Raw genomic sequence first — 27,996 nt, 5'->3', positions numbered from 1 at the left:
ATGTGCAAAAATGTCTAAACTAGTTTTTGCTTTGTCATTATGGGGTATTGTTTGTAGATTGAGGATTTTTTTTTTAATCAATGTATTTTAGAATAAGGTTGTAACGTAACAAAATGTGGAAAAGGTCAAGGGGTCTGAATACTTTCCGAATGCACTGTACTCTCATACATGCAAGAGGGATGGTGGGATATTGAGAGGCTGCAGATTGAACGCCATGCACTGCTAGTGCCATGTTTTTCTGGTTATTTGGGAACGTATGGGGAATACGTGCTTTCCTTAAAACTCATCAATCTTCTTCTGCAGGTATTTGAGGATGGAGTCCACCCCTTGCGAAGAGCCCCACACTCTCTTCAGCGCCTCGCACTCACGTTCATTGGCCTGCTCCAGGGCGGCCCGGTTTGCGTTTCGCACCAGTGCTTTGGACTCCCGCAGGACCTACAGTGCAACAAACAGAGCCCCCCCCCCCCGGCAAAAAAAAGCAAAAGGAAAGGAATATGACTTATGGATATTGGCATAGATTTAACATTTAACGCTGGGACATGACACAAGATCCCTTTTTGTCAACAATTAAAAGATTCAGGAGAAATTCCATAACATCCAGATATTGTTGACATGATCTCAATTTAATGTATTACTAAAAGCATTATATTAATTTAAAAACACACTCTTGGTTAGGGCCAGGATGATACCAGTATCGCAATACTCATTTGTATCATGGCAAGGAAACAAAACACAAAGCATATTTAACTTCTTTAGGAAAACAGCCCTAATGTTGGAAACAAATCATTATGTTGTCATCCAGTCACATTTATTTTCCAAGTTTGACATACAATATTTTACATACGGAAGGTTTTTAAAAAGGACAAAAGAGTTTGGATTGCGTTTTGTTGATTTTTTTTTGCCATGGAAAAAAAAAATTGTGATACTGGCATCCTGGGAGACTAAAATATAACAATTCAAGCGAACACTACGGCTGGGAGAGAGTGTGTGTGTGTGCAGTGCATTTGGAAACTATTCAGACCCCTTGTTACGTTAGCCTTATTCTAAAATCACTGAAATAAAAAAAAATCCTCAATCTACACACAAAATACCCCATAATAACAAAGCGAAAATAAATTTAGAAATACCTTAATTACATAAGTATTCAAACCCTTTGCTATTAGACTCCAAATTGAGCTCAGGTGCATCCAACTTCCTTTGATCATCCTTGACATCCCGACAACTTGATTGGAGTCCACCTGTGGCCAATTCATTTGATTGGACATGATTTAGAAAGACACCTGTCTATATAAGGTCCCACAGTTGACAGTGCATGTCAGAGCAAAAACCAAGTCATGAGGTCGAAGGAATTGTCCTTCGAGACAGGATTGTTGTCGAGGCACAGATCTGGGGAAGGACACCAAAAAATGTCTGCAGCATTGAAGGTCCCCAAGAACATTCTTAAATGGAAGTTTGGAATGGCCAAACTGAGCAATTGGGAGAGAAGGGCCTTAGTCAGGGAGGTGACCAAGAACCTGATGGTCACCGACAGAGCTCCAGAGTTTCCTCTTTTGAGATGGGAGAACCTTCCAGAAGGACAACCATCTCTGCAGCACTCCACCAATCAGGCCTTTATGGTAGAGTGGCCAGATAGAAGCCAATTCTCAGTAAAAGGCACCTAAAAGACTCAAGACCATGAGAAACGAGATTCTCTGGTCTGATGAAACCAAGATTGAATGCCAAGCGTCACGTCTGGAGGAAACCTGGCACCACCCCTACGGTGAAGCATGGTGGTGGCAGCATCATGCTGTGGGGATGTTTTTCAGCGGCAGGGACGAGTCAGGATCAAGGGAAAGATGAATGGATCAAAGTACAAAGATCCTTGATGAAAACCTGCTCAGGTCCTCAGACTGGGGCAAAGATTCACCTTACAACAGGACAAACACCCTAAGCACACAGTCAAGACAACGCAGGAGTGGCTTCGGGACAAGCCTCTGAGCCCGAGCCCGGACTTGAACCCGATCTAACATCTTTTGAGAGACCTAAAAATAGCTGTGCGGCGACGATCCCCATCCAGCTTGAGAGAATCTGCAGAGAAAAATGGGAGAAACTCCCCCAATACAGGTGGCCAAGCTTATAGCGTCATACCCAAGAAGGCTTGAGGCTGTAATCGCTGACAATGGTGCTTCAACAAAGTACTGAGTAAAGGGTCTGAATACGTATGTAAATGTGATGATTTAAAAACAAAAACAAAAATGTATTTGCAAAAAAAACTGCTTTTCATTATGGGGTATTGTTTGTAGGTTGCAGGGAATAATAAAAATAAAAGAACTAACGTAACAATGTGTGGTCTGAATACTTTCCGAAGGCACTGTAAATGAGTGTCGGTGGGAAAATGTTTTTGATGAGACAAAAAAAGACCAAAGTGAGGGAGAGGGGCAGGGTCGTACTGTGTGGAAAAGAGACGCCACAAAATATAAAAACAATTTTTTTTTAAATGAAAAGGATGACTTACAACTGAATTACAAGTGACTAGCTCCCTAATGCGAACCATCACCTCCTGAGTGAAAGTCCCGGGCCACAGCACCTGGGACACGAGGCCTTTAGCACAGGCCTCCTGGGCTGTCAGCTTCCGCCCACTCAGCAACATCTCATTGGCCTGGGAGAAGAGGGGGAGGGAGAGAGAAGACAAGAGTAGGGGAGAGGACGGGGTGAGGTTAAGCAGGAAAAAGTACTGGAATAGTATTAAGTTGTCTTTTTTTAAATAAAAAAAACATTTAAAAAAGGAGTGGGGCTGTCCCACTCCATTCTTTTTTTTGTATTGGACAGGATATTCCCCATCGCAGGAAAACCAGCCCAGTGAGTGCTACACTTAAATAGTTCCCCACACTACATCTAGACTACTCCCCCTCGGAGGAGGATTTTCAGACAATGCCGTATGAACTCACCGAGGCCACGCCCATGATGCGAGGGAAGGTGAGGGAGGCGCAAGCGTCGGGTGTCTGTCCGTAGGTGGTATAGGGCGTCTGAAACCAGGATTTCTCGTTGGCCCAGACAACGTCACACAGCGGGAGGATAGAGGCTCCGAGGCCCACCGCCGGTCCATTCACGGCTACGATGATGGGCTTCTTGAATTGGATGAATGTGTTCACGAATGTCCTGAGGATGGAGATGACAGACTGTCTGCATAACAGTCTTCTGTGGCATCATTACAAAGACTAAACTAAATCAAAATAAAGTGGCGCACACTCCATATACAGTGTAAGTCAGAAGTTTACATACACCTTAGCCAAACACATTTAAACTCAAGTTTCACAATTCCTGACATTTAATCCTAGTAAAAATTCCCTGTCTTAGGTCAGTTAGGCTCGTGAATATGAAAGAACGTGAAATGTCAGAATAATAGGAGAGAATGATTTCTTTCAGTTTTTATTTCTTTCATTCACATTCTGGGTCAGAAGATTATATACACTCAATTAATATTTGGTAGCATTGCCATTCAATTGTTTAACTTGGGTCAAATGTTTCGGGTAGCCTTCCACAAGCTTCCCACAATAAGTTGTGTGAATTTTGGCCCATTCCTCCTGAGAGCTGGTGTAAGTAACTGAGTCAGGTTTGTAGGCCTCCTTGCTTGCACACACCTTTTCAGTTCTGCCCACAAATATTCTATAGGATTGAGGTCAGGGCTTTGTGATGGCCACTCAAATACCTTGACTTTGTTGTCCTTAAGCCATTTTGCCACAACTTTGCAAGTATGATTGGGTCATTGTCCATATGGAAACACATTTGCGACCAAGCTTTTAATTCCTGACTGAGGTCTTGATGTTGCTTCAATATATCCACACAATTTTCCTACCTCATGATGCCATCTATTTTGTAAGTGCACCAGTCCCTCCTGCAGCAAAGCGCCCCCATAATATGATGCTGCCACCCCCGTGCTTCACGGTTGGGATGGTGTTCTTCGGGCTTGCAAGCCCCCCCCCCCCCCCCCTTTACCTCCATACATGACGATGGTCATTATGGCCAAACAGTTTTGTTTCATCAGACCAGAGGACATTTTCCAAAAAGTACAACCATTGTCCCCATGTGCAGTTGCAAACCGTAGTCTGGCTTTTTTATGGTGGTTTTGGACCAGTGGCTTCTTCCTTGCTGATAGATGTCGATATAGGACTCGTTTTACAGTGGATATAGATACTTTTGTACCCGTTTCCTCCAGCATCTTCACAAGGTCCTTTGCGGTTCTTTTCGTACCAAAGTAGTTCATCTCAAGGAGACAGAACGCGTCTCCTTCCTGAGCGGTATGACGGCTGCGTGGTCCTATGGTGTTTATACGTGCGTACTATTGTTTGTACAGATGAACGTGGTACCTTCAGGCATTTGGAAATTGCTCCCAAGGGTGAACCAGACTTGTGGAGGTCTACAATTTTTTTTTTCTGAGGTCTTGGATATCTTTTGATTTCCCCATGATGTCAAGCAAAGAGGCACTGAGTTTGAAGGTAGGCCTTGAAATACATCCACAGATACACCTCCAATTGACTCAAATGATGTCAATTAGCCTATCAGAAGCTTCTAAAGCCATGACATAATTTTCTGGAATTCTCCAAGCTGTTTAAAGGCACAGTCAACTTCTGACCCACTGGAATTGTGATACATTGAATTATAAGTGAAATAATCTGCCTGTAAACAATTGTTGGAAAAATGACTTGTCATGCACGAAGTAGATGTCCTAACCGGCTTGCCAAAACTATAGTTTGTTTACAAGAAATTTGTGGAGTGGTTGAAAAACGAGTTTTAATGATTCCAACCTAAGTGTATGAAAACTTCCAACTTCAACTGTATAAACTCCCAGTAATTTCATTCGGCAACACAATGCCTTATGTTTTTCATTACAAAGACTGCCCCTACAACACACAGCTAACGTTCTACTCATCATTTGTTCCACCTGTTCAAAATAACTGATGATTCGAGACAATTGTCTACAAATCTTGCACTGATCTGAAAGAACTGACCAGAGATGAAATCAACCATTCCACCATTTTGTTTTCTCCAATCAGTGCAGATGATGTAAGAGGGACAAGGACAGGACACATTTTTGGACAATCGAGAAAGGGCCAAGGTGAGCCTTCAAACATCAGAAAGGGACGGAAAGTTTTATTTTCATCATTTCTTTTTTTTCTCTGAAATCAATCCACATACAAAATAGAAAACAAAAGTACACCCTTCTGACCTACCTAATGGTCTCAGCCATCTTGATGCTCTCCTTCTTGCGGTCGTCGGTGAGCAGTCTAATGAAGTAGATGAAGTCCAGGCCGAAGCAGAAGATGCTACCCACGGCGCTCAGCAGGACCAGCTTGCTGTCGTCTGCCGCCGCCGTGGCCATGGCACTCTGCATCTCCTTCATCACCTGAGGCAGCCATGAGGGAGACAATTATTATGGGCCAATTACCTAGACACAGATGAAGCCTAGTCTGAGATTAAGAAACACTTTAGATGGAGAGTTAATATTGGAAATACTAGGCTTAATCCAGGACACCAACCCAATATTTTTTATAGGACCAATATTTGACTTTCGTTTCAGATACTTTGCATACATTTATATTTGACTACCAATTGTTTGGAAAAGTTGGCATAACTAAATGATGAAGTACTACTATTTTTGGCCTGTCATGCAGTGTAACAATTGTTTTGTTAGGGCAAAGACAAGACAGGCATGACTCACATCGGGATTAAGTGAGTTGTTCTCCGAGGACTTGGTGGAGAGCAGGATGTGGGTGAAGCCATCCTGCTTCTTGACGACAAGGTCCCTGTAGCGGTAGGCACTCTCAGTCTGCCGGACGCTGAACCGAAGGCGCTTGTCGAAGACTGAGCGCTGCTCCTCGAAGCGCCGTTTCCCTGCCACCCCGGAGACTGGGGTGACTCCTGCCACTGCACTCTGCAGGCTAGCTGTCCCATTGGCCGCCAGAGCCTCCATGAGTGTTGATGTACCTGGTGGATAAAAAAAAATGGTGACAAAATATAATGGTGACACAGCCTTTAACATTGTCTGTTTAAATAACCAGATAAATTAAATCTTTGGTACTGCCTGAATGGTTTACTTAGGTTCTACTCAACAGCAGATGAACAGTCCACCAACTGACTTAATTGACATAACTGTGTACTCATTCGTTTGCGGAGAAGGGGGAGAAACAACATTGTAAAGAACTGTGTTTGCATGGCAATGTCCACAATCACTCACCTCTGCGATTGTGGTCTACTTAGACCAGAGCGAGAAGTTGTAGGCTACATATTTTTTTTAAATCCTCAAACTACTTCTAACATCTTAATTCACCAAGACCTAGGTTCAGTATACATCACAACAGTTATTGAAGTCTATTGAAAAAGCCTAGAGGACGATTACATGCCAGCGGGAGCAGAAAATATTTTTGGCATCTCAGATTGTTCTGGTAATTCTCAGATAGAAACTTCATTGGGAGGAAGGATGTTACACATGCTTTTAACATTCGTATCAATGTTTTTTTCTATGAAATCATGATGAAAGTGGCCATTTTAGGCCCTTTCCAGACCTACAGTGTCTTCAGAAAACTATTCACACCCCCGGGACTTCTTCCACATTTTCTTGCGTTAGAGCCGGAATTTTAAATGGAATCAATTGACATGTTTTCACTGACCTACACACAATACTCCATAATATCAAAGTGGAATTATTTAATTAATTTGTAAACATTTCCTAAAAAAAGGAAATGCTGAAATGTGTTCAGTCAAAAAGTATTCAAACCCTTTAAATGGCAACAATACCCCATAATGAAAAAGCAATGTTTTTTTAAATTTAAAATCTTGCTAAATTTTTAAAGTATCACATAGGTATTCAGACCCTTTACTCAGTACTTTGAAGCACCTTTGTCAGTGATTACAGCCTAGAGTCTTCTTGGCTAGTTTAGTTTATTAATTCAACCATAAAAAAAAAATCAAATTTCAATTATGATCTTGTCTCATCGCTGCAACTCTCCAATGGGCCCGGGAGAGGTGAAGGTCGAGTCATGACCCACCAAACCGCAGTCCTTAACACCACCTGCTTAACCCGGAAGCCAGCCTGCAGGCGCCCGGCCCGCCACAAGCAGTTGCTAGATCGCAATGAGCCAAGTAAAGCCCCCCCCGGGCCAAACCCTCCCCTAATGACGCTGGGCCAATTGTGCGACGCCCTATGGGACTCCTGGTTACGGCCGGTTGTGACACAGCCGGAGATCGAAACTGGGTTTGTAGTGACGCCTCAAGCACTGCGATGCAGAGCCTTAGATCGTGGTGCCACTAGGAAGGCCCAATTCGACCATTTTAAAAAACAAGCACACAATTTAAAAGCCATACATGCACATGAGTAATATCATTGAGGATAACAAAGTCTATTTTCAGGTCTCTCCAAAGATGTTTGATCGGGTTCTAGTTTGGGCTCTGGCTGGACCACTCAAGGACATTACGATACTTGTTCCGAAGCCACTCCTTTGTCTTGGCTGTGTACTTAGGGTTGTTGTCCTGTTGGAAAGTGAACCTTCGCCCCGGTCTGAGGCCCTGAGCGCTCTGGGGCAGGTTTTCATCAAGGCTGTGCTTTGCTCCGTTCATCTTTCTCTCGATCCTGACTAGTCTCCCAGTCCCTGCCGTTGAAAAACATCCCCACAGCATGATGCTGCCACCAACATGCGTCACTGTAGGGATGGTATTGGCCTGGTTTCCTATAGACGTGACAATTGGCATTCAGGCCAAAGAGTTAAATTTTGGTTTCATCAGACCAGAGAATGTTTCTCATGGCCTGAGAGTCCTTTAGGTGCCGTTTGGCAACTTCAAGTAGGCTGTCATGTGCCTTTTACTGAGGAGCAGCTTCCATCTGGCCACTCTACAATAAAGGCCTGATTGGTGGAGTGCTGCATAGATCCGTAGTTCCCAAACTTTTTATAGTTCCGTACCCCTTCAATCATTCAACCTCCAGCTGCGTACCCCCTCTAGCTCCAGGGTCAGCGCACTCTCAAATATTGTTTGTTTGCCATCATTGTAAGCCTGCCACACACACTATACGATACATTAATTAAACATAAGAAGTTTGTCACAGCCCGGCTCGTGGTAAGTGACAAAGAGCTCTTATTGGACCAGGGCACAAATAATAATAATTTTGCTCTTTATTTAGTTAATCTTACATAAAAACCTTATTTTCTCATCAAATTGTGAATGAGAAGGGTGTGCTTGAAAGGATGCACATACCTCTGCAATGTTGGGTTGTATTGGAGTCTCTGTCTTAAATAATTTTCCACAGTCTGTGCCTGGATTTTGTTTTCATGCTAGTCAGTGCCAAGAATCCACTATCATATAGGTACATGGTTGCAAAGGGCATCAGTGTTTTAACAGCGAGATTTGCCAAAGCAGGAAACTCAGCGCAGCCATATCTGGCAGTAAATTAGGATAACATTTTCACAGAACCGCTTGTTGCAATTTTGATGAGGCTCTCTTGTTCAGATATCGGTAAGTGGACTGGAGGCAGGGCAAGAAAGGGATAACGAATCCAGTTCTTCATCCGTTCATCCGTTATGGGAAAGTACCTGCGTAATTGCGCACCCAACTCACTCAGGTGCTTCGCTATATCATAGCTTGAGTATATATATAGCTTGAGTTCATTTGCACACAAAACAAAATCATACAAATGATAGACCTGTGTGTTGTCCTTGTTAATGCAGACAGAACAGCTCCAACTTCTTAATCATGGCCTCAATTTTGTCCAGCACATAGAATATATATAGTTGCGGAGAGTTTCTGTAATCCTAGATTCAGATCATTCAAGCGAGAAAAAACATAATCCAGATAGGACAGTTGTGTGAGAAACTCGTCATCATGCAAGCGGTCAAACAAGTGAAAAGGATGTCATTAAACTGAGCTTGTCTCTCAATTTAAAAAAAAAAATGTACCCCTTGATAACCAGCACACTTCTGTATGTTGTAAAAGCATTACATGGTTGCTGCCCATATCATTGCATAGTGCAGAAAAAAGTTTACCCTTTTCACTGTAGTGTCCAAACGTCTTTCAAGCTGTCCGGCATTCCTTTGACAGCAAGCGCCTCTCGGTGGATACTGCAGTGTACCCAAGTGGCGTCGGGAGCAACTGCTTGCACGCGCATTACCACTCCACTGTCTCCCTGTCATGGCTTTTGCGCCATCAGTACAGACACCAACACATCTTAACCACCAAAGTCCATTTGATGTCACAAAGCTGTCCATTACTTTAAAAATATCCTCTCCTGTTGTCCTGGTTTCCAGTGGTTTGCAGAAGAGGAAGTCTTCCTTAATTGACCCCCCATGAGCGTAACGGACATATACCAGGAACTGTGCCAGGACCGCCATGTCTGTTGACTCATCCAGCTGTAACGCATAGAATTCACTGGCTTGTATGCGAAGCAGTAATTGTTTCAAAACATCTCCTGCCATGTCACTGATGCGTCGTGAAACAGTGTTTGATGAAGTCATTGACTGTATAGTTTTTTTGGGCCTTTACCCCAGCTTTGTCCCCAGCCATATCTGCGGCATCAGGAAGAATTAAGTCCTACACAATAGTAAGGGGCTTGCCTGTCCTAGCCATTCGGTAGCTCACAATATAAAGGCGCTTCTAGCCCCTTCTTATTAAGACCATCTGTTGCTTTTATACATGTCTTACTACTCGAAAGTAATCTTAATTCTCGCTCAAAAAATTCCAGTGGCATGTTTTGTTTCTAAATGTCTGTGCAAGAGTGAAGGTTTCATCGAGTTGCAAGATATAACACACTATGTGCAAAAGTACTGTGGCTGAGGAAAGGCACTACTCCCAATATAAGTGAACCCCAAATCAATGTAGTTCATCATATTTGCAACTCTTCGATGGTCCAACATCCCTGTCTGTTGTTTGGTGCTTTCCCGGGTAAGGGGGCAGTAGCTCTTCGGCTGCATCCATTTCACAACTGTCAGTGTCCATGCTAGCTGGGCTAACAACAAATGTAGAATTACTGATGCTAGCATTGGATGTGCTCGTGGAAGCAGAACAACTTGTGTCATCGACAGGTGCAGCGCTGCTGGTCGTAGCAGTACTACCAGTAGAGCTGGTATGTGTTTCTATGGACATGGGCCTTACATTTTTTTTTAACCATTAGTTCATTTTCGAGCAAAAGGAATGAGCAGCAGCAACATTGGCTACATGTGAAATTCCCACAAGAGTAACAGTTAATGTGACTGGATGTTAATTATTTGACTAGGCTACCCAAATTTGACAATGTGTTGTTGTTGTTGTTCTCGCTGAACACTAGATGATTACATTTTTTGGCAGTGAAATGAGGCTAATCAGGCGAGAGAAAAACTTGCCCTCTAGCCCCGTTGGAAAATCTAAATGGACCGTTTGAAAATGTAAATCACATTTGTATTTAGCGTATCCCCGACTGCATCGGGTTCTTGGTCACCTCCCTGACCAAGGCCCTTCTCCCTCTGCTCAGTTTGGACAGGCAGCCAGCTCTAGAAAGAGTCTTGGTGGCTCCAAACTTCTTCCATTTAAGAATGATGGAGGCAAATGTTCTTGGGGACCTTCAATGCTGCAGAAATGTTTTGGTTATTTTCGCCATATCTGTGCCTCGACGCAATCCTCTACGGACAATTCCTTCGACCTCATGGCCTGGTTTTTGCTCTGATGTGCACGGTCAACTGTGGGACCTTATATAGACAGTTGTGTGCCTTTCCATATCATGTCCAATCAATTGAATTTACCACAGGTGGACACCAATCAAGTTGTAGAAACATCAAGGATTATTAATGGAAACAGGATGCACCTGAGCTCAATTTCAAGTCAAATAGCAAAGGGGCTGAATACTTGTATGTAAATATGGTATTTGTTTAAAAATGTTTGCAAATGTATAAACATTTATAAAAACCTGTTAACGCTTTGTTATTATGGGGGTATTGTGTGTAGATTGAGGGGGACATTACATTTTTTTTTTGTGAATAGGCTTTTAATGTCACAAAATGTGGAAAAAGTGAAGGGGTCTGAATACTTTCCAAATGCACCGTAGTTACTCCACAATACTAACGAGTGAAAAGAAGGACGCCCTGTACAGAATAAAACATATTCCAAAGACATGCATCCTGTTTGTAATAAGGCACTAAAGTAAAACTGCCAATCATTTGGAAAATAAATTAACTATGTCCAGAATAAAAAGCGTTATGTTTGAACCAAATCCAACAACACATCACTGAGTACCACTCTTCATATTTTCAGGTATGATGGTGGCTGCACAAGGACAAATATACACCGGAGTTGCTTACCAAGACGACATTGAATGTTCCGGAGTGGCCAGTTTAGACTTTAAATCAGTTTGAAAATATACAGCGACTGAAATGACTGCAACACTCAACAAAGAGCTGCAGTTAGTTTCAGAGTGGTTGGCAAGGAATAAGTTAGCCCTAAATATTTCTAAAACTAAAAACATTGTATTTGGAACAAAACACTCACTAAACCTCAACGAAATCTTGTAATAAATAATGTAGAAATTGAGCAAGTTGAGATGACTAAACTGCTTGGAGTAACACTAGAATGTAAACTGCCATGGTCAAAACATATTGATGCAGTAGTAGCTAAGATGGGGAAAAGTCTGTCTATAATATAGTGATGCTCTGCCTTAACAACACTATCAACAAGGCAGGTCCTACAGGCACTAGTTTTGTCGCACCTTGACTACTGTTCAGTCGTGTGGTCAGGTGCCACAAAAAAGGAATTAGGAAAAATGCAATTGACTCAGAACAGGGCAGCAGGGCTGGCCCTTGGATGTACACAGAGAGCTAATATTAGAAATATACATGTAAATCTCTCCTGGCTGAAAGTGGAGGAGAGATTGACTTAATCACTACTTTTATTTATGAAAGATATTGACATGTTGAATGCACCGAGCTGTCTGTCTAAACTACCGGCACACAGCTCGGACACCCATGCATACCCCACAAGACATGCCACAAGAGGTCTCTTCACAGTCCCCAAGTCCAAAACAGACTATGTGAGGCACACAGTACTACATAAAGCCATGACTACACTGAAGTATCTTATTCCACATCAAGTAACTCATACAAGCAGTAAAATTTGATTACATTTTATTTTTTTTTACCTTATGGCACAACGGGGACTGTGAAGCAACACAAACATTGGCACAGACATGCATACACACATGATAACATACGTACTATACATACACATGGATGTAGTACTGTAGACATGTGGTAGTGGTGGAGAAGGGGCCTGCGGGCACACAGTGTGGTGTGAAATCTGTGAATGTATTGTAATGTTTTAAAATTGTAAAACTGCCTTAATTTTGCTGGACCCCAGTAAGAGTAGCTGCTGCTTTGGCATCAGCTAATGGGGATCCATAATAAATACAAAAAAATGTCAAGACTTAGAAATGGCTGTCTAGCAATGAACAACTTGACAGAGCACTAATATTTTTTTTAAGAATAATGTGCAAAAATTATGCAATCCAGGTGTGCAAAGGTCTTAGAGACTTACCCAGAAAGACTCCCAGCTGTAATCACTGCCAAAGGTGATTCTAACATGTATTGACTGAATTCTTATGTAAATTAGATATTTCTGTATTTCGTTTTCAATAAATTATCTAACATTTGTAAAAACATGTTTTCAGTTTGTCATTATGGGGTTGTGTGTAGATGGGTGAGATGTATTTATTTAATACATTTTGAATTCAGGCTGTAACACAATTGGGAATAAGTCAGGGGGTACGAATACATGCCTCTTGTAAGACCTTATGATCTGTGAACCGTACATAGAGCACACTATAAGGAGTATGTTAGATTTTGAAATACACATTCATTTATTTAACATTAATCTCTCAACAACCCTTTTTGATTTTGTTCATTTTAAAGACATATTGTTTGGAACGATATACTCTACAAGTACATCACTTTTCCAGAGTGGGCTCTCCGCCTATTCTGAAGTCCTGGCACCACCAACACAGCGAATGGATTACAAGGAATGCCCTCTGCTGGTGACTTGCTGAATGTGCAATCCTAAAGGAGGGCTGAGATTGGTTAATGACCTATAAGGTAAATGTTCATGTATAAAAAATGGGTCACATCGTTACAAGTACCAAGAGAGCCCACTCTGGAAATGTGATGCGTTTGAAGAGTATATTGTTCCAAACAGTATATCTAAAAATAAGCTAAATCAAAATGGGTAGTTTTGATATCCATTAAATAGTTCTAATATTGAATAAACTAATGTGAACATTTGTATTTCAGAATCTAGACATACTCCATGTTAGAGCACACTATTAGGAGTATAATGACACAAAGATGTCTGTATCATGTACAGTTTACAGATCATAGGGTCTTATAGGATGCATGTACAGTGGGGAGAACAAGTATTTGATAACCTGCAAAATAAGCAGGTAGAGGTCTGTAATTTTTATCATAGGTACACTTCAACTGTGAGAGATGGAATATAAAACAAACATCCAGAAAATCACATTGTATGATTTTTAAGTAATTAATTTGCATTTTATTGCATGGCATAAGTATTTGATCACCTACCAATCAGTAAGAATTCCAGCTCTCACAGACCTGTTCGTTTTTTTTTAAAGAAGCCCCCTGTTCTCCACTCATCACCTGTATAAACTGCACCTGTTTGAACTCGTTACCTGTATAAAAGACACGTGTACACACACTCAATCAAACAGACTCCAACCTCTCCACAATGGCCAAGACTAGAGAGCCGTGTAAGGACATCAGGGATAAAATCGTAGACCTGCACAAGGCTGGGATGGGCTACAGGACAATAGGCAAGCAGCTTGGTGAGAAGGCAACAACTGTTGGCGCAATTATTCGAAAATGGAAGAAGTTCAAGATGACGGTCAATCACGCTCGGTCTGGGGCTCCATGCAAGATCTCACCTCGTGGGGCATCAATGATCATGAGGAAGGTGAGGGATCAGCCCAGAACTACACGGCAGGACCTGGTCAATGACCTGAAGAGAGCTGGGAACACAGTCTCAAATAAAACCATTAGTAACACACTACGCCGTCATGGATTAAAATCCTGCATTGCACGCAAGGTCCGCCTGCTCAAGCCAGCGCATGTCCAGGCCCGTCTGAAGTTTGCCAATGACCATCTGGATGATCCAGAGGGGGAATGGGAGAAGGTCATGTGGTCTGATGAGACAAAAATAGAGCTTTTTGGTCAAAACTCCACTCGCAGTGTTTGGAGGAAGAAGAAAGATGAATACAACCCCAAGAACACCATCCCAACCGTGAAGCATGGAGGTGGAAACATCATTCTTTGGGGATGCTTTTCCGCAAAGGGGACAGGACGACTGCACCGTATTGAGGGGAGGATGGATGTGGCCATGTATCGCGAGATCTTGGCCAACAACCTCCTTCCCTCAGTAAGAGCATTGAAGATGGGTCGTGGCTGGGTCTTCCAGCATGACAACAACCCGAAACACACAGCCAGGGCAACTAAGGAGTGGCTCCATAAGAAGCATGTCAAGGTCCTGGAGTGGCCTAGCCAGTCTCCAGACCAGAACCCAATAGAAAATATTTGGAGGGAGCTGAAAGTCCGTATTATCCAGCGACAGCCCCGAAACCTGAAGGATCTGGAGAAGGTCTGTATGGAGGAGTGGCCCAAAATCCCTGCTGCAGTGTGTGCAAACCTGGTCAAGAACTGCAGGAAAAGTATGATCTCTGTAATTGCAAACAAAAGGTTTCTATACCAAATATTAGGTTCTGCTTTTCTGATGTATCAAATACTTATGTCATGCAATAAAATGCTAATTAATTACTTAAAAATCATACAATGTGATTTTCTGGATTTTTGTTTTAGATTCCGTCTCTCACCGTTGAAGTGTACATATTATAAAAATTACAGACCTCTACATGCTTTGTAAGGAGGAAAACCTGCAAAATCAGTAGTGTATCAGATACTTTTTCTCCCCACTGTATAGGTCTAAAAAGGGCCTAAAATGGCCACTTTCATCATGATTTTATGTAAAAAACATTTCAAACATCTTTCCTCCTAGTGAAGTTGTGAGAATTGCCAGAAAAATCTGAGATACCAAAAAATATTTTCCGCTAGCGTGGAATCGCCCCTAGAGCCTTACCTTTCCCATTGAGTGTGCGTATTGATGCGGGGGTGATGGGGACTTGCTGAGGAATTAATGGGCTTTGGCTTTGAATCCTGGGCCGGGTCCCCATGCGCGCTCTTTCTTCCCCAGGCCCCAGTAACAACCCTGGAGGCTTTTCCAAAAGGGCTACCTCTGGGGGCACAGAGTCCTGCTCCTGACCCCCTTGCTCCAGACAGTGGGCCGCCTCGCTAGGCGAAGACTCAGAGTCCGCCCGGCTGCTCATTGGGCTTTTGGGTACTAGGATTTTGATCCCGGACTTCGCCAGGTCCATGCTCCGACGCACCGTGCCCACCGGAGAAGCCGCAGGCCCGCTTGTGAAGCCAGGTCTACAAATGTCACCGGTGGCCGAAACACTGTACTTTTGGCTCAAGTTAAGCTGCATGTTCGTTCTAGTGTGTGCCACGCCAGGGTCAAGTGGTGGCAACGGTTTTGAGATGGCCGTAGCTGCTGCGGTGGGGGAAGAGGCATTCCCGGGTTTTACTAGAGCATGGCTTCCTGCTCCACTGTGTGGCTGAGGCCTGCAGATCTGTTTGCGGGCGTTGTTTCTCGAACTGTGGGTCGTGCTGGGAGTGCTTCGAGTGGAGCGCAGTAAAGTACTGTCTCTCTGTCTTTCACCGTGTTGCCGATTAAAATCGTGAATGAACTCCACACAGGCAGAGAGGTGCGTCTCGGGCTCCCAGGTGTCCCCCTCGTAGCCATAGCCCCTCCAGCGCACCAGGTACTCAATCTTTCCTTTCTTGTTCTTCCGTTTGTCCACAATTCTCTCAACCTGTAACAGAATTTTAAAAATAGTTGGCAGTGGCAATGACTGGATTTAGGGCAGTCACTAAGTCACAAATCATGAGACTAAAATGTAACGGCTATAGCATACAATGGACTACGTGACGTGAGAAACAATCAGCCATATGGTGAAATCATCTGTGATATTCCAGGGTTGTATTCACCAGGCACCCAAATGGACAAAAAGGACAAACAGGGCAGGACTCCCTAAACTGTCCAATACGAAATGCTTGTTTTTGTTACCCGTTTACACTAATGAATACGACCCTGCTATAGCTTCTTCGAACACCCTCAGATCTCCAGTAGGATGTTTCTAACTCGGGGTAGACCTCAAAAATAAGGCAGCCCCCCATATATTGACCTAGCCTAGAAGGAGGCACCTAGGAACAGAGTTGCCATCTATCAAGGACATTTTCATTAACCACTGCCGCCCTCTGTATCATCAAGGACCCCAGCCACATAAGTCATGAACTGTTTTCATCCCAATGGTCTAGCCATAGTATTAGACCTAGACCACCAGCTCCAAAAAGGCTGTTTATATCCACAGGCAGTGACTAATGTGACTAATGAATAGAAGATTTCATGGCTAATTGGGCCAGTTTTTTTGTATTGGCCTACTTTATGATATTCCTCCTATAAGTTTTGATTTCATAGATATATTGCTAATTAGTGTAGTTATTTGTGTGTTTAACCCAAAATGTCTGTGTGTAAGATTGTCAATGTAGGCAATTTAACTACAGCTAAATGGCAAACTTGAACAAAAGACAACATCAGCATGTTGAGTTTGAAACTAAAATGTTCAATGTAACTTGAATCCATTACCTCATATAGTATAGATAGGATAGGCTGGCAACTTGTAACAGTTCAGGCCATATCGTCCAGGCCATATGTGAAAATTAATGTTCACCTTTTCATAAAAGCATGAATAACTTTCAGATATGGAGCTATCCCAAAAACAGCTCATGGCTGCCATTTCCCATTACAAAAATGTACACTGAACAAAAATATAAAATGCAATAGTTACAGTTTATATAAGGAAATCAGTCAATTGAAATGAATGAATTAGGCCCTAATCCATGGATATCACAAGACTGGGCAGGGGCGCAGTCACTTGGGAGCCAGGCCAAGCCAATCAGAATGTTTCCCCCCCTATAAAATGGTATTATTAAAGACAGAAATACTCCTCAGTTTCATCAGCTGTCCGGTTGGCTGGTCTCAGACGAGCCCACAGGCGAAGAAGCCAGATGTGGAGGTCCTGCCTGGGCTGACGTTGTTACACGTGGTCTGTGGTTGTGAGGCCGGTTGGACGTACTGACAAATTCTCTAAAACAACGGTGGAAGTGGCTTATGGTAGAATGAACATTCAATTCTCTGGCAACAGCCCTGGTGGACATTCCTGCAGTCAGCATGCCATTTGCATGCTCCCTCAAAACATCTGTGGCATTGTGTGACAAAACTGCACATTTTATTGGCCTTTTATTGCCCCCAGCACAAGGTGCACTTGTGTAATAATCATGCCACACCTGTCAGATGGCTGGATTATCTTGGAGAAGGATAAATGCTCACCAAAGGGATATTAACAAAGATTTTAGAGAAATAAGCTTTTTGTGCTTATGGAACATTTCTGGGATCTTTTATTTCAGCTCATGAAACATGGGACCAAGACTTCATGTTGCGTTTATATTTTGTTCAGTAGGTAGCCTAGTGGTTAGAGCATTGGATTTGTAACCGAAAGGTTGCAAGAGCAAATCCTCGAAATGACAAGGTAAAAATCTGTTTTTCTGCCCCTGAACAAGGCAGTTAAACCCCTGTTCCTAGGCCGTCATTGAAAATAAGAATTTGTTCTTAACTGACTTGCCAAGTTAAATAAAAGGTAAAAATAAATATATATAATATTTTGCGTCATATCTCCTGTACCAAACATAACATGGAAAATGTCATATCTACCCCTATGTTTCGATGGTCAAGGATTACAATCACAAACAGTTCAGATTATTATATAAAACGATGGACTGCCAGGGTAAGAAAGCAAACGCCACTCGTTCTCTTCTGAAAAAGAATTTGGCATGTCCATTTTGGAGCAATTCACAAATTTACTTTATGGACTAAAGCTCATGTTGAAATGTTCATGAAGAGAAACCAGAAAATGAGCAAATCTTCCCACAAATTATGCATTGGTGCAGCATTTCAAACTCACTGAATACTAATGTTCTTTATATAGCCCTTTTCACAACAACAATTATCAACACCCCAGCCTAGACTCCCAAAGACCAAGCAGCAGCAAAGGAAATAAAGAAAAGATGGAAGGAACCTCCTTCAGCTGTACCAAGTAGAAGGTTGGAATGCATATGACCCTCTAGGCCAGACAAATTGTCAATTTAGGCAAGAGAGTATGGTAGAGTATGTGATGAAGATTCATGGCATGGATAACCAACAGGGTCATAGAAGATGACTCTCTAGCCAGAGGAGCTGTCCACATAGTCCGACAAAGATCTAATATTCTATGCTTCAATCTACTTCATCCCCATATGGACATAATTCTATAATGAGTCTATATATGGGCATTCTGAGAATATGGCCATGTCATCAAAATCAGTCTCTTGATAGGCTGTGTGACATATTGTCTTCTTGTATAGCTTACTGTTGTGCATTTTATTCGGCCAGAAGATGCAGCAGATTCTGTTGCGACAACTGCTGAAAGACTCCATCCTCCTTATGTCATTCTTGGGGTTAGCAGTGTGCAGTTGCTTCTGCCTTAGCTTGGTATCAATGGTTGCCTCCATTCATACATTTTCAGTAAAGCAGAATCCGAAATGATTGATTCCGCATTACCCCAAATCTGAGCTTCATTTTCAAGCATTATGTAAGATTTAAAAAGTGTAATCCAATTTTCAAATCAACATAAATAATATTATATTGCGTACCAGTGGTGAGGCAGACAGTGGTGAAGCTGAGGCAGGCTGCAATGCAGGAGGTGAAGGAGACAGAGAGAGGAAGCAAGCCGAGCGAAAGGTTAGTAGTACAGTGGTTCCAAAACTTGGGATCCCCCGAAATTGAAATAGGGTCCCATGAGAGAATCTTGAATCTTAAACACATAACTTCCTTCTCTTCAAATTGTCATAAAATACACAATTTTAGAGCCAACTAAGGGCCTTTTACAGTGTTAGAATGCACTGTCATGTTGGTGCGAGTGACTCTGAAATGGCTAGCCCCAAGTCGTTATATATATATATATATAAATATATATATATATATATATATTTTTTTTTTTTTCTTTCTTGTGCATTTTGCCCCATTACTCCTGTATACTTTGTTGACTACAAACTTTCTTTACCCAACCATGGGACAGACTGTTTGTTCCCATACTCGGAACTCTGACTATTGTTTACACAGACTTTTGGCCTCTCATCCTATTCTAACCACCTCTCGCCAGCTTTGTATTCATGTTACCTGATGAAATTGTTGTTACAATATGATCTTGTTGCCATCTGATGCACATTCAGATGTCATGAATCAGCACTGCAGAGCTCTCCCTGTCCTCTGCCGTGCCTTGATTGTATTACTGTTGATGATATCTGGAAATATGCATGTACACCCTGGCCCGTCTACTGTTGCTAGCGCCAATTCTGACTCTGCTTCACTGATTTCTGCTCTCGTAAAAGCCTGGTTCTCTACACGTTAGAAGCTTATTACCTAAAATGGATCAATTGAAAGTGTGGGTTCACGGCTCCAATCCAGATGTGTTGGTCCGGTCCTTACTGAGACGTGGTTAAGGAAGAGTGTTTTGAATACTGACGTTAACCTTTCTGGTTTTAACCTTTTTCGATTTGCTGGTTTTAAGCATTAAACGTTCAAATAGCTCTTTGTTGACTGTTGCTGGGTGTTATCGTCCTCCATCTGCACCGGCCTGTACCCTACCTGCCCTAAACTCTCTCCTGGCCCCTTACACAAAGTCTAAATTTGTCCTGCTTGGTGACCTAAATGGGACATGCTTAAACAACCTGACCAAGTTCTAAAGCAATGGGACTCTCTAAATCTTTCTCAGAATATTACAAATTCCACAAGGTATGACTCCAAACACCCAGAAAAGGCTACTCTCCTCAATGTTATCCTCACAAATAATCTTGATAGGTATCAGTATGGTGTTTTCTGTAATCACCATAGTGATCACTGTTTTACAGCCGGTGTTCGTAATGGCTGCTCAGTGAAACGACCCATCCTGAATTCTCATAGATGCTTGCAATCGTTCAGGCAAATGAGAAATAAGTGCACTCAGGATATCCGGAAGGCCAATGTTAATTACTTTAAGGAGCAGTTATCTCTCTGTTGGTCTAATCCCAAGAAGTTCTGGAAAACAGTTAAATACCTGGAGAATAAACCCTCCTCACAGCTGCCCATGTCCCTTAATGTTGATGATGTGGTTGTTACTGACACTAAGCACATAGCTGAGCTCTTTAATCACCACTTCATCAAGTCTGGATTCCTATTTGACTCAGCCATGCCTCCTTGCCCGTCCAACACTTCCTCATCTCCCACCCCTTTAATGTGACTATCCCTGATACTTATCCCTCTGCCCCGCTACAAAGTTTCTCCCTACAGGCAGTCTCTGAGTCCAAGGTGCTAAAGGAGCGCCTTAAACTTGACCCCCAAAAAACAACTGGGTCAGATGGTTTAGACCTTTCTTTAAGGTTGCTACCCCTATTATAACCAAGCCTGTCTCTCCTTTATGGGGAGGTTACCATTGCTTGGAAGGCAGCCACGCTTCATCCTTTATTTAAAAGGGGGAGATCAAGCAGATCCTAACTGTTATAGGCCTATTTCTAATCAACTGAATGACGTTCTTGATGTCTATAGTATTCTCTCGGGTATGCGATCCATCTGGATTCCGCTCAGATTACGGACATGTCACTGCAACCTTAAAGGTCCTCAATGATGTCACCATTGCACTTGATTCTAAGCAATATTGTGCTGCTATTTTTATTGACTTGCCAAAGCTTTTGATATGGTAGACCATTCCATTCTTGTGGGCCGGCTAATGAGTATTGGTGTCGGAGGGGTCTTTGGGCTGGTTTGCTAACTACCTCTCTCAAAGAGTGCAGTGTATAAAGTCAGAAAATCTGCTGTCTCAGCCCCTGCCTGTCACCAAGGGAGTACCCCAAGGCTTGATCCTAAGCCCCACTCTCTCAATTTAGATCAACAACATAGCTCAGGCAGTAGGAAGCTATCTCATCCATTTATATGCAGATGAGACAGTCAGCTGGCCCCTCACCAGAAGTTGTGTTAAATGCTCTACAACAAAGCTTTCTTAGTGTCCAACAAGCTTTCTCTACCATTTACCTTTATTTTGGAGGTGCTCAGAACAAGGTCATGTGGTTTGGTAAGAAGAATGCCCCTCCTCCCACGTGTGATTACTACCTCTGAGGGTTTAGATCTTGAGGTAGTCACCTCATACAAGTACCTAGGAGTACGGCTAGACGGTACACTGTCCTTCTCTCAGCACATATTAAAGCTGCAGGCTAAAGTTATATCTAGACTTGGTATCCTGTATCGTAATCACTCCTCTTTCACCCCAGCTGCCAAAATAACCCTGAATCAGATGACCATCCTACCCATGCTAGATTACGGAGACATAATTTATAGAACGGCAGGTAAGGGTGCTCTCGAGCAGCTAGATGTTCTTTACCATTCGGCCATCAGATTTGCCACCAAAGATCCTTATAGGATACATCACTGCACTCTATACTCCTCTGTAAACTTGTCATATCTGTATACTCGTCGCAAGACCCACCGGTTGCTTATTTATAAAACCCTCTAAAGCCTCACTCCCCCCTATCTGAGAAATTTACTGCAGCCCTCATCCTGCACATACAACACCCATTCTGCCAGTCACATTCTGTTAAAGGTCCCCAAAGCACACACATCCCTGGGTCGCTCGTCTTTTCAGTTCGCTGCAGCTAGCGACTGGAAACACTCAAACTGGACAGTTTCTCTTCATTCAAAGAATCATGGACACTCTTACTAAATCATGGACACTCCTGCTGCTGTTTTGTGTGGATGTATTGTTGTCTCTACCTTCTTGCCCTTTGTGCTGTCGTCTGTGCCCAATATTGTTTGTACCATGTTTTGCTACCATGTTGTTGTTAAGTTGCTACCATGGGGTGCTGTCATGTGTTGCTGCCTTGCTATGTTGTTGTCTTAGGTCTCTCTTTATGTAGTGTTGTCTCTCTTGTTGTGATGTGTGTTTTGTCCTATATTTATTTTTTAATCCCAGGCCCCGCAGGAGGCCTTTTGGTAGGCCGTCATTGTAAATTAAATAAGATATTCATAAAGTTTAGTGAAATACAGTATAAAGACCATTTAAATACGATTTAATATTATTCTCATATATATATATATAAAAATATATTTTTAAAACAATAGTGAGGCAGACAGTGGTAAGCAGTCTGCAATGCAGGAACAGGAAGAGGCAAGCAGAGAGATGTTAGTAGTCAGGGGTCGCGTTAATACAGGATTTCACATTTTTCACGCAGAAAAGGAAAGAAAACACTGAAAACGTATCTAGCTGGGTTTTGAAAGTGCAGATTTAAAAGGTTTCTTTTTGTAAATTCTGCACCGCTTCAGTCAAGGTGCGCTCCAAATCATGAATGTAAAAGGACTAATTTTGTGCTTCAGTTGCACATCTCTACTCGGATGAAATATCTATGCTCTTGTCATTGGATCACCAGACAGCGCTGACTGATATGTAGGCTACTTCTCTCTGGTACATTTCTCCAGGGTAGTTTTTCTCCGGTAGCAAGTTAAAAATGCAAGATTAACTTTAAGCAAAACATTAGGAAATGTAGCTGGCTATAGTCTCTATGATATACAAAAATATGATGACCATGCATCGTTTTTGCAAAAAAATACATTTTTATTGTAAACTAATTTACTTATGTGGCTGCTAGCCAAATAGCGTTGCAATTCTGTTGAAATTGTTTTCATCAGATGACATTTCCTGCCGAATGTGTTGCACTAACATATTTTGTGTGAAGAAAAACTAGAGTTGCACACCCCGCATCCCTCTATTGAGGATTTTAAAAAATTAAAAACGTTCAATATGAAACGCAGGTGAAATTGTTTAAATACATTGATTTGTTTGATGGTCCGCGTTTAAAAATTGCTGCATTCTGAAAGTTAATTCAACCCCTGGTACAATAGAGAAGTATTGTAGTATATTACATTATACTGTAATCTAAATTGGGATTAAGAAAAATGCACATAATTAAAAATCACAGTGCAGTTATCACAAAAGTAATTTTTCGTGTTATAGCCTAACTAAACAATAGGCTATAAAAGGCCTGGGGAAAGTTGTAAAATGTAAATAAAACCAGAGGGGAAGAGGCACATTTTCAGCTACTTTCGTGAATTTGCAAGACACAGATTACCAAAATATGCACACAATTATTTCTGCCCCGGCCGCTCGCTACCTCTTGCTGGCTCGCCTGCTCCTTCGCTTCTCTAATGATGCGAGTGTGTGCTCAGTCTTCGGTCTGTTGGACGTAGAATATCCTAGCCTATTCATTGATGATAGGCTGTACTTTACTGACTTTGCAAGCCAAGAAATTGTGAGATAAAGCATTTGCTTGTATATAGATAGGCCTAATGCACGGTTTTGACTGTCTGCCTGGTGGCCGACCTGCCTATACTGTGCCCCTCCCCTCTCTCTCCGTCCCTCGCTAGTTCACTATGAAAGATGTGTGTTTGTTCTCGGAAGTATGGCAAGTAATAAGTCTCCTCCGTTCCAAAAAGCGGAATCAAATCTTGACAGTCAGAAATGGGAGTCGACACCAGGAGTTGACAGTCGAGGAATCAATTATTTTGGAGTCGACTCTCCACCACCATGTCATCGCCGTTAACTTCTTGACGCTACCCATCCCTTTAGCAGGATAATTGTCATCAACAACCACTGAATTGTAGAGCGCCACATTTAAATAATATTATTAAAAATATCACAAGTGCAATATAGCAAAACACAGCTTAGCCTTTTGTTAATCCACCTGTCGTGTCATTTTGAAAATATGCTTTACAGCGAAAACAATCCAAGCGTTTGTGTAAGTTTATCGATCGCTCGACAAAACATTATGAACACCTAGCATCAAGTAGCTTGGTCACGAAAATCAGAAAAGCAATCAAATGAATCAGTTACCTTTGATGATCTTCGGATGTTTTCCCTCACGAGACTCCCAGTTACACAATACATGTTCCTTTTGTTCCATAAAGGTAATTTATATATCCAAAATACCTCCGTTTGTTTGGCGTATTATGTTCAGAAATCCACAGGAAAGAGCGGTCACGACAACGCAGACGGAAATTCCAAATAGTATCCTTAATGTCCACAGAAACATGTCAAACGTTTTTATAATCAATCCTCAGGTTGTTTTTAAAATATATAAAATCAGTAATATATATACCGCAACCGTCTTTTTCAGTAGGAGAGGGAGAGACAATGGCTGCCCAAACTCTGTTGCGCTTACAAAACGCTGTTGGCACCCAGCCATAAAATGATGCAATGTTATCGTTCTCGCTCATTTTTCTAAATAAAAGCCTGAAACTATGTCGAACGACTGTTGACACCTTGAGGAAGCGATAGGAAAAGGAATCTGGTTGATATCCCTTTAAATGGAGCAAAGGCAGGCTATGGAACAGGTTTTCAAAATAGAAGCCACTTCCTGGTTGGATTTTCCTCAGGGTTTCACCTGCAATATTCGTTCTGTCATACTCACAGACAATATTTTGACAGTTTTGGAAACTTTATAGTGTTTTCTATCCTAATCTGTCAATTATATACATATTCTAGCATCTGGTCCTGAGAAATATGCTGTTTACTTTGGGAACGTTATTTTTCCAAACATAAAAATAGTGCCCCCCCAGCTGGAAAAATGTCAATGAGGAAGCGACAGCAGCGAAGTCCTACAGTATATGGCAATAGTTTGAGGAGTTAAATGCGAGGTGGATGTGGAATTGCGAGGTGGAATTGAGATACAGTAATGGTAGTACAGGTGCAGTAATGGTAGTACAGGTGCAGTGCTTAACCATCTGAAAGGGACGCACCACGAGACCCAAACAGGTGCTGGCAGCAGTGCAGCTGCATAGTGAATTTACCTGGAATTTTTATATTTTTTTGTATGGTTTTAACTTTTTATTTTCTGTTTAAACATTATGAACATTTTTCAATTTCTCACGTCCCTGGTGTGCTCTACTGTACTGAACTATACATCCCTTTCCTCTACTGTAACTGTGGTTTGTGACTGATTTCCCCTTTTGGCCAATTCAATTGCAGTCATTCATTGGTAACAGAGTGACCCGTTTTAATTGCTTAATAACTCTAAATTGTTATTCGTAAAAACACAAACTAATTGGTAAGTCTACCTCTACTTTTTACTCCTCGGAACGGACAATAGCCACCAGGAGGCGTTTTATATCTGAAAATGTTCAGGGCCCCAAACTATACAATTGTACCAAGTTTCATGCTTTTATGAAAAAGTTCACATATCACCTAAAATGTGGCACTGGCCTGGACTACTACTAACGGTAATAACTGGAAAGCATTCACATAATTACATATAGAATAGTACCTCTGTGAAAGCATAAACCTATGCTCCATTGATTTGTTTAAAAATCTGGCCACAAGACCGAAGTTAGAGGTGAAGCAAAACCCTCTTGCTGCAGAGACTGTAGTACCCAATAGCTAGCTAGGTAGCTCACTCACTAGCTTCGCTTAAGCAAGTTGGTCGGGTAAAATAGCAAAGAACACATGACATGCATCGTCGGTATCACTGCTAACTAACGTTGGCTAACGAACAGTCAGCAAGCTAGCTATCGTTAAGGTGGCCTAATTTCGATTTAGTAGACAACTTCCTGGGCTGAAATTTTTATGAAGCTCAAGCTAATATGAGGTGTCTTTCAAGCCAGGTGGCTGGCTAAGAAGCTAATTTAGCTAGCTACACGAACAAAAAAAAAACATTTCAGCTAGCTAGCTAGCAGTAGATAGTAGCTAACTCACCTCATAAAGCTCTTCCGAGGCCATTATAAGTTGCAATTTCTCTCGCCGCTTGGCTAGCAAATCTTATTGGGTTAAAAGGACCTCCAGATTTGATGAAGCCCAGTTCACGTTAGCTGTCTTTGGCGTGTTCCCAATCCTCGTAACGTTAGCTAGGTACTCAGGGTGGTGTTCTGTCCAGCCCAGCATGAGAACTTTTTTTCTCTGGGTCTGTGTGCGGAACTATTTATTTTGCGCTCACAGCTGCGCATGTTTTGCGCATAAGAATGCGGTTTTGTAGCCTAGCCCTAGACTGAAAGACAGACTGCTGGTAGCTCAGTGGTGCATAGTCAATGTCTTTTTTACTCTTCTGTATTGATATGGAGACTGTTTTCTGCTGTTTGATAAGTATGGAGTGAGATTTGTTTATTTATTCTGTAAATATGTCTACCACGATCCGTGGTAAAACTATGATCTGTGATATATATTGACATATGTAGTAAATAAAACCATCAACGTAAATATTTAAAAAAATATATTTCACAAATTAAACCATAAACATGTACAAATATTTACCATTTATACAAGGAGTGGGTCTAACCTTTATTTAACTAGGCAAGTCAGTTAAGAACAAATTCTTATTTTCAATGACGGCCTAGGAACAGGGTTAACTGCCTGTTCAGGGGCAGAACGACAGATTTGTACCTTGTCGGCTCGGGGGTTTGAACTTGCAACCTTCCGGTTAAAGAGGAGATGTACTGTAGTCGTTGTTTGTGTGTGTCTATAAGTTGTTCATATGTGTATGTTTGTATTTGGTGTAAAAAATAAAATAAAAAATGGAAATGATGCATATACCCACACAGCCACACTATAAGAAATTATTCTGGGGTGAATTGAAATAGACACTGAAATACAAAACATTAAGAACACCTGCTGTTTCCATTACATAGACTGATCAGGTGAAAGCTATGATCCCGTATTGATGTCACTTTTTTTAAAATCCACTTCAATCAGTGCAGATGAAGGAGGGGAGAAAGGTTAAATAATGATTTCACACCATTGCCCCTCAGTATCATTCAAATGTAGTTTTTGTTCTGTTTTGACTTTATTTTTTTAGACGTTATCTTTGACCGTTATTCTATCCCCTGCCCAGCAACTCCACTCCCACTTGTTTCAATTCCACATGTCACGATTGTTATAAGGAGTGGACCAAGATGTTTTATCAGGAAGAAAAACTCAAAGAAAAACAATAAAGCGAAAAAAACGTCCCAACCCTCAACTTCCATCAGCCCATCCCAACTATATCTCTGCTGGCTACCCTCTTCGGATTTCTACGCACCATATATCTTTCAACTATGCAGTGATGATTAACTTACAATTTGAATCTACATAATTGAATAGAATCAACAGAGTTGAAGCAAAATACTTTTACTAAGAGTAATTAGTAATTGACTGACAGGTCTCTCCAGATTTCCCAACAATGCTATTTCTAGGGTCAATTTAAGATTAATGTTATGCTTTTTCAGCCATTCCTGAAGCTGAGACGAGAACCAGTCTATCTGAGGGCAATACCAAAACAAATGGTCTATTGATTTTGCATCCTCACAACAAAATCAGCAGAGATGCAATGATTGTATGCCCCACATATTTAACATTTTGTCAGTGGCAAGAATTCTGTACAGTGATTTTCCTAAAAAGCACACAGAGTCTTGAATCTTGTGTCGTTTAATATATCAACTCTGTACCATGGAATCAGTACATCAAAACATTTCTTCCTAACTATTTTGCAAACTGTATGGCACAGCTGTCAACATCCTGGTCCTCAAATGAAACTGGTGTAATTTTATATTTATGCTATTTTTATTCCTCCACCAGTTTGGCAATCTGCACTAAGGCAAAAAGGCCATTTTTAAACAATGGATGAGCTTGTTTTAGTAATCTACTCGAGAACCATTTAGGGTTCAAGTAAAACTTTTGAATAAGTGAAGCTTTTAGAGAGAGGTTCAATGCTTTTATATTTAATAATCTCAACCCACCCAGTTCATATT

At 41.7% G+C, this 27,996-nt stretch overlaps 1 protein-coding gene across 2 annotated transcripts; it reads right to left on the bottom strand.

Annotated features, from left to right (window-relative positions):
- Nucleotides 1-16: 16 nt before the first annotated feature.
- Nucleotides 17-26,268, bottom strand: LOC110529969 (chromodomain Y-like protein). Of its 2 annotated transcripts, XM_021612668.2 has the most exons (7): nt 25,973-26,262; nt 15,127-15,919; nt 5,699-5,964; nt 5,211-5,383; nt 2,928-3,138; nt 2,495-2,638; nt 18-435 (listed from the first exon to the last, which is right to left on the bottom strand). In XM_021612668.2, exons 1-7 carry the CDS (start codon nt 25,994-25,996, stop codon nt 277-279), a joined length of 1,770 nt encoding a protein of 589 aa, XP_021468343.1. In that variant the 5' UTR covers nt 25,997-26,262; the 3' UTR covers nt 18-276. The 2 variants fall into 2 exon arrangements, with proteins under 2 accessions (XP_036841406.1, XP_021468343.1); XM_036985511.1 differs by lacking the exon at nt 15,127-15,919 and having other exon boundaries at nt 17-435; nt 25,973-26,268.
- Between the last annotated feature and the right edge of the window lie 1,728 nt (nt 26,269-27,996).

The sequence above is a fragment of the Oncorhynchus mykiss genome, chromosome 8, assembly GCF_013265735.2.
Source record: "Oncorhynchus mykiss isolate Arlee chromosome 8, USDA_OmykA_1.1, whole genome shotgun sequence".
NCBI classification, from domain to species: Eukaryota; Metazoa; Chordata; class Actinopteri; order Salmoniformes; family Salmonidae; genus Oncorhynchus; species Oncorhynchus mykiss.
The sequence above is the reverse complement of the archived record's forward strand: the minus strand, read 5'-3'. Positions and strand labels throughout refer to the sequence as shown.

Excerpts from the sequence above, each read along its gene's own strand:
- LOC110529969 (XM_021612668.2), bottom strand. The coding sequence starts at position 25,996 with ATGGCCTCGGAAGAGCTTTATGAG. Across the intron at positions 5,384-5,698 it reads ACAACTCACTTAATCCCGAT|GTGATGAAGGAGATGCAGAG; the intron begins GTGAGTCATGCC and ends TGGCTGCCTCAG. Across the intron at positions 2,639-2,927 it reads GCATCATGGGCGTGGCCTCG|GCCAATGAGATGTTGCTGAG; the intron begins GTGAGTTCATAC and ends CTCTTCTCCCAG.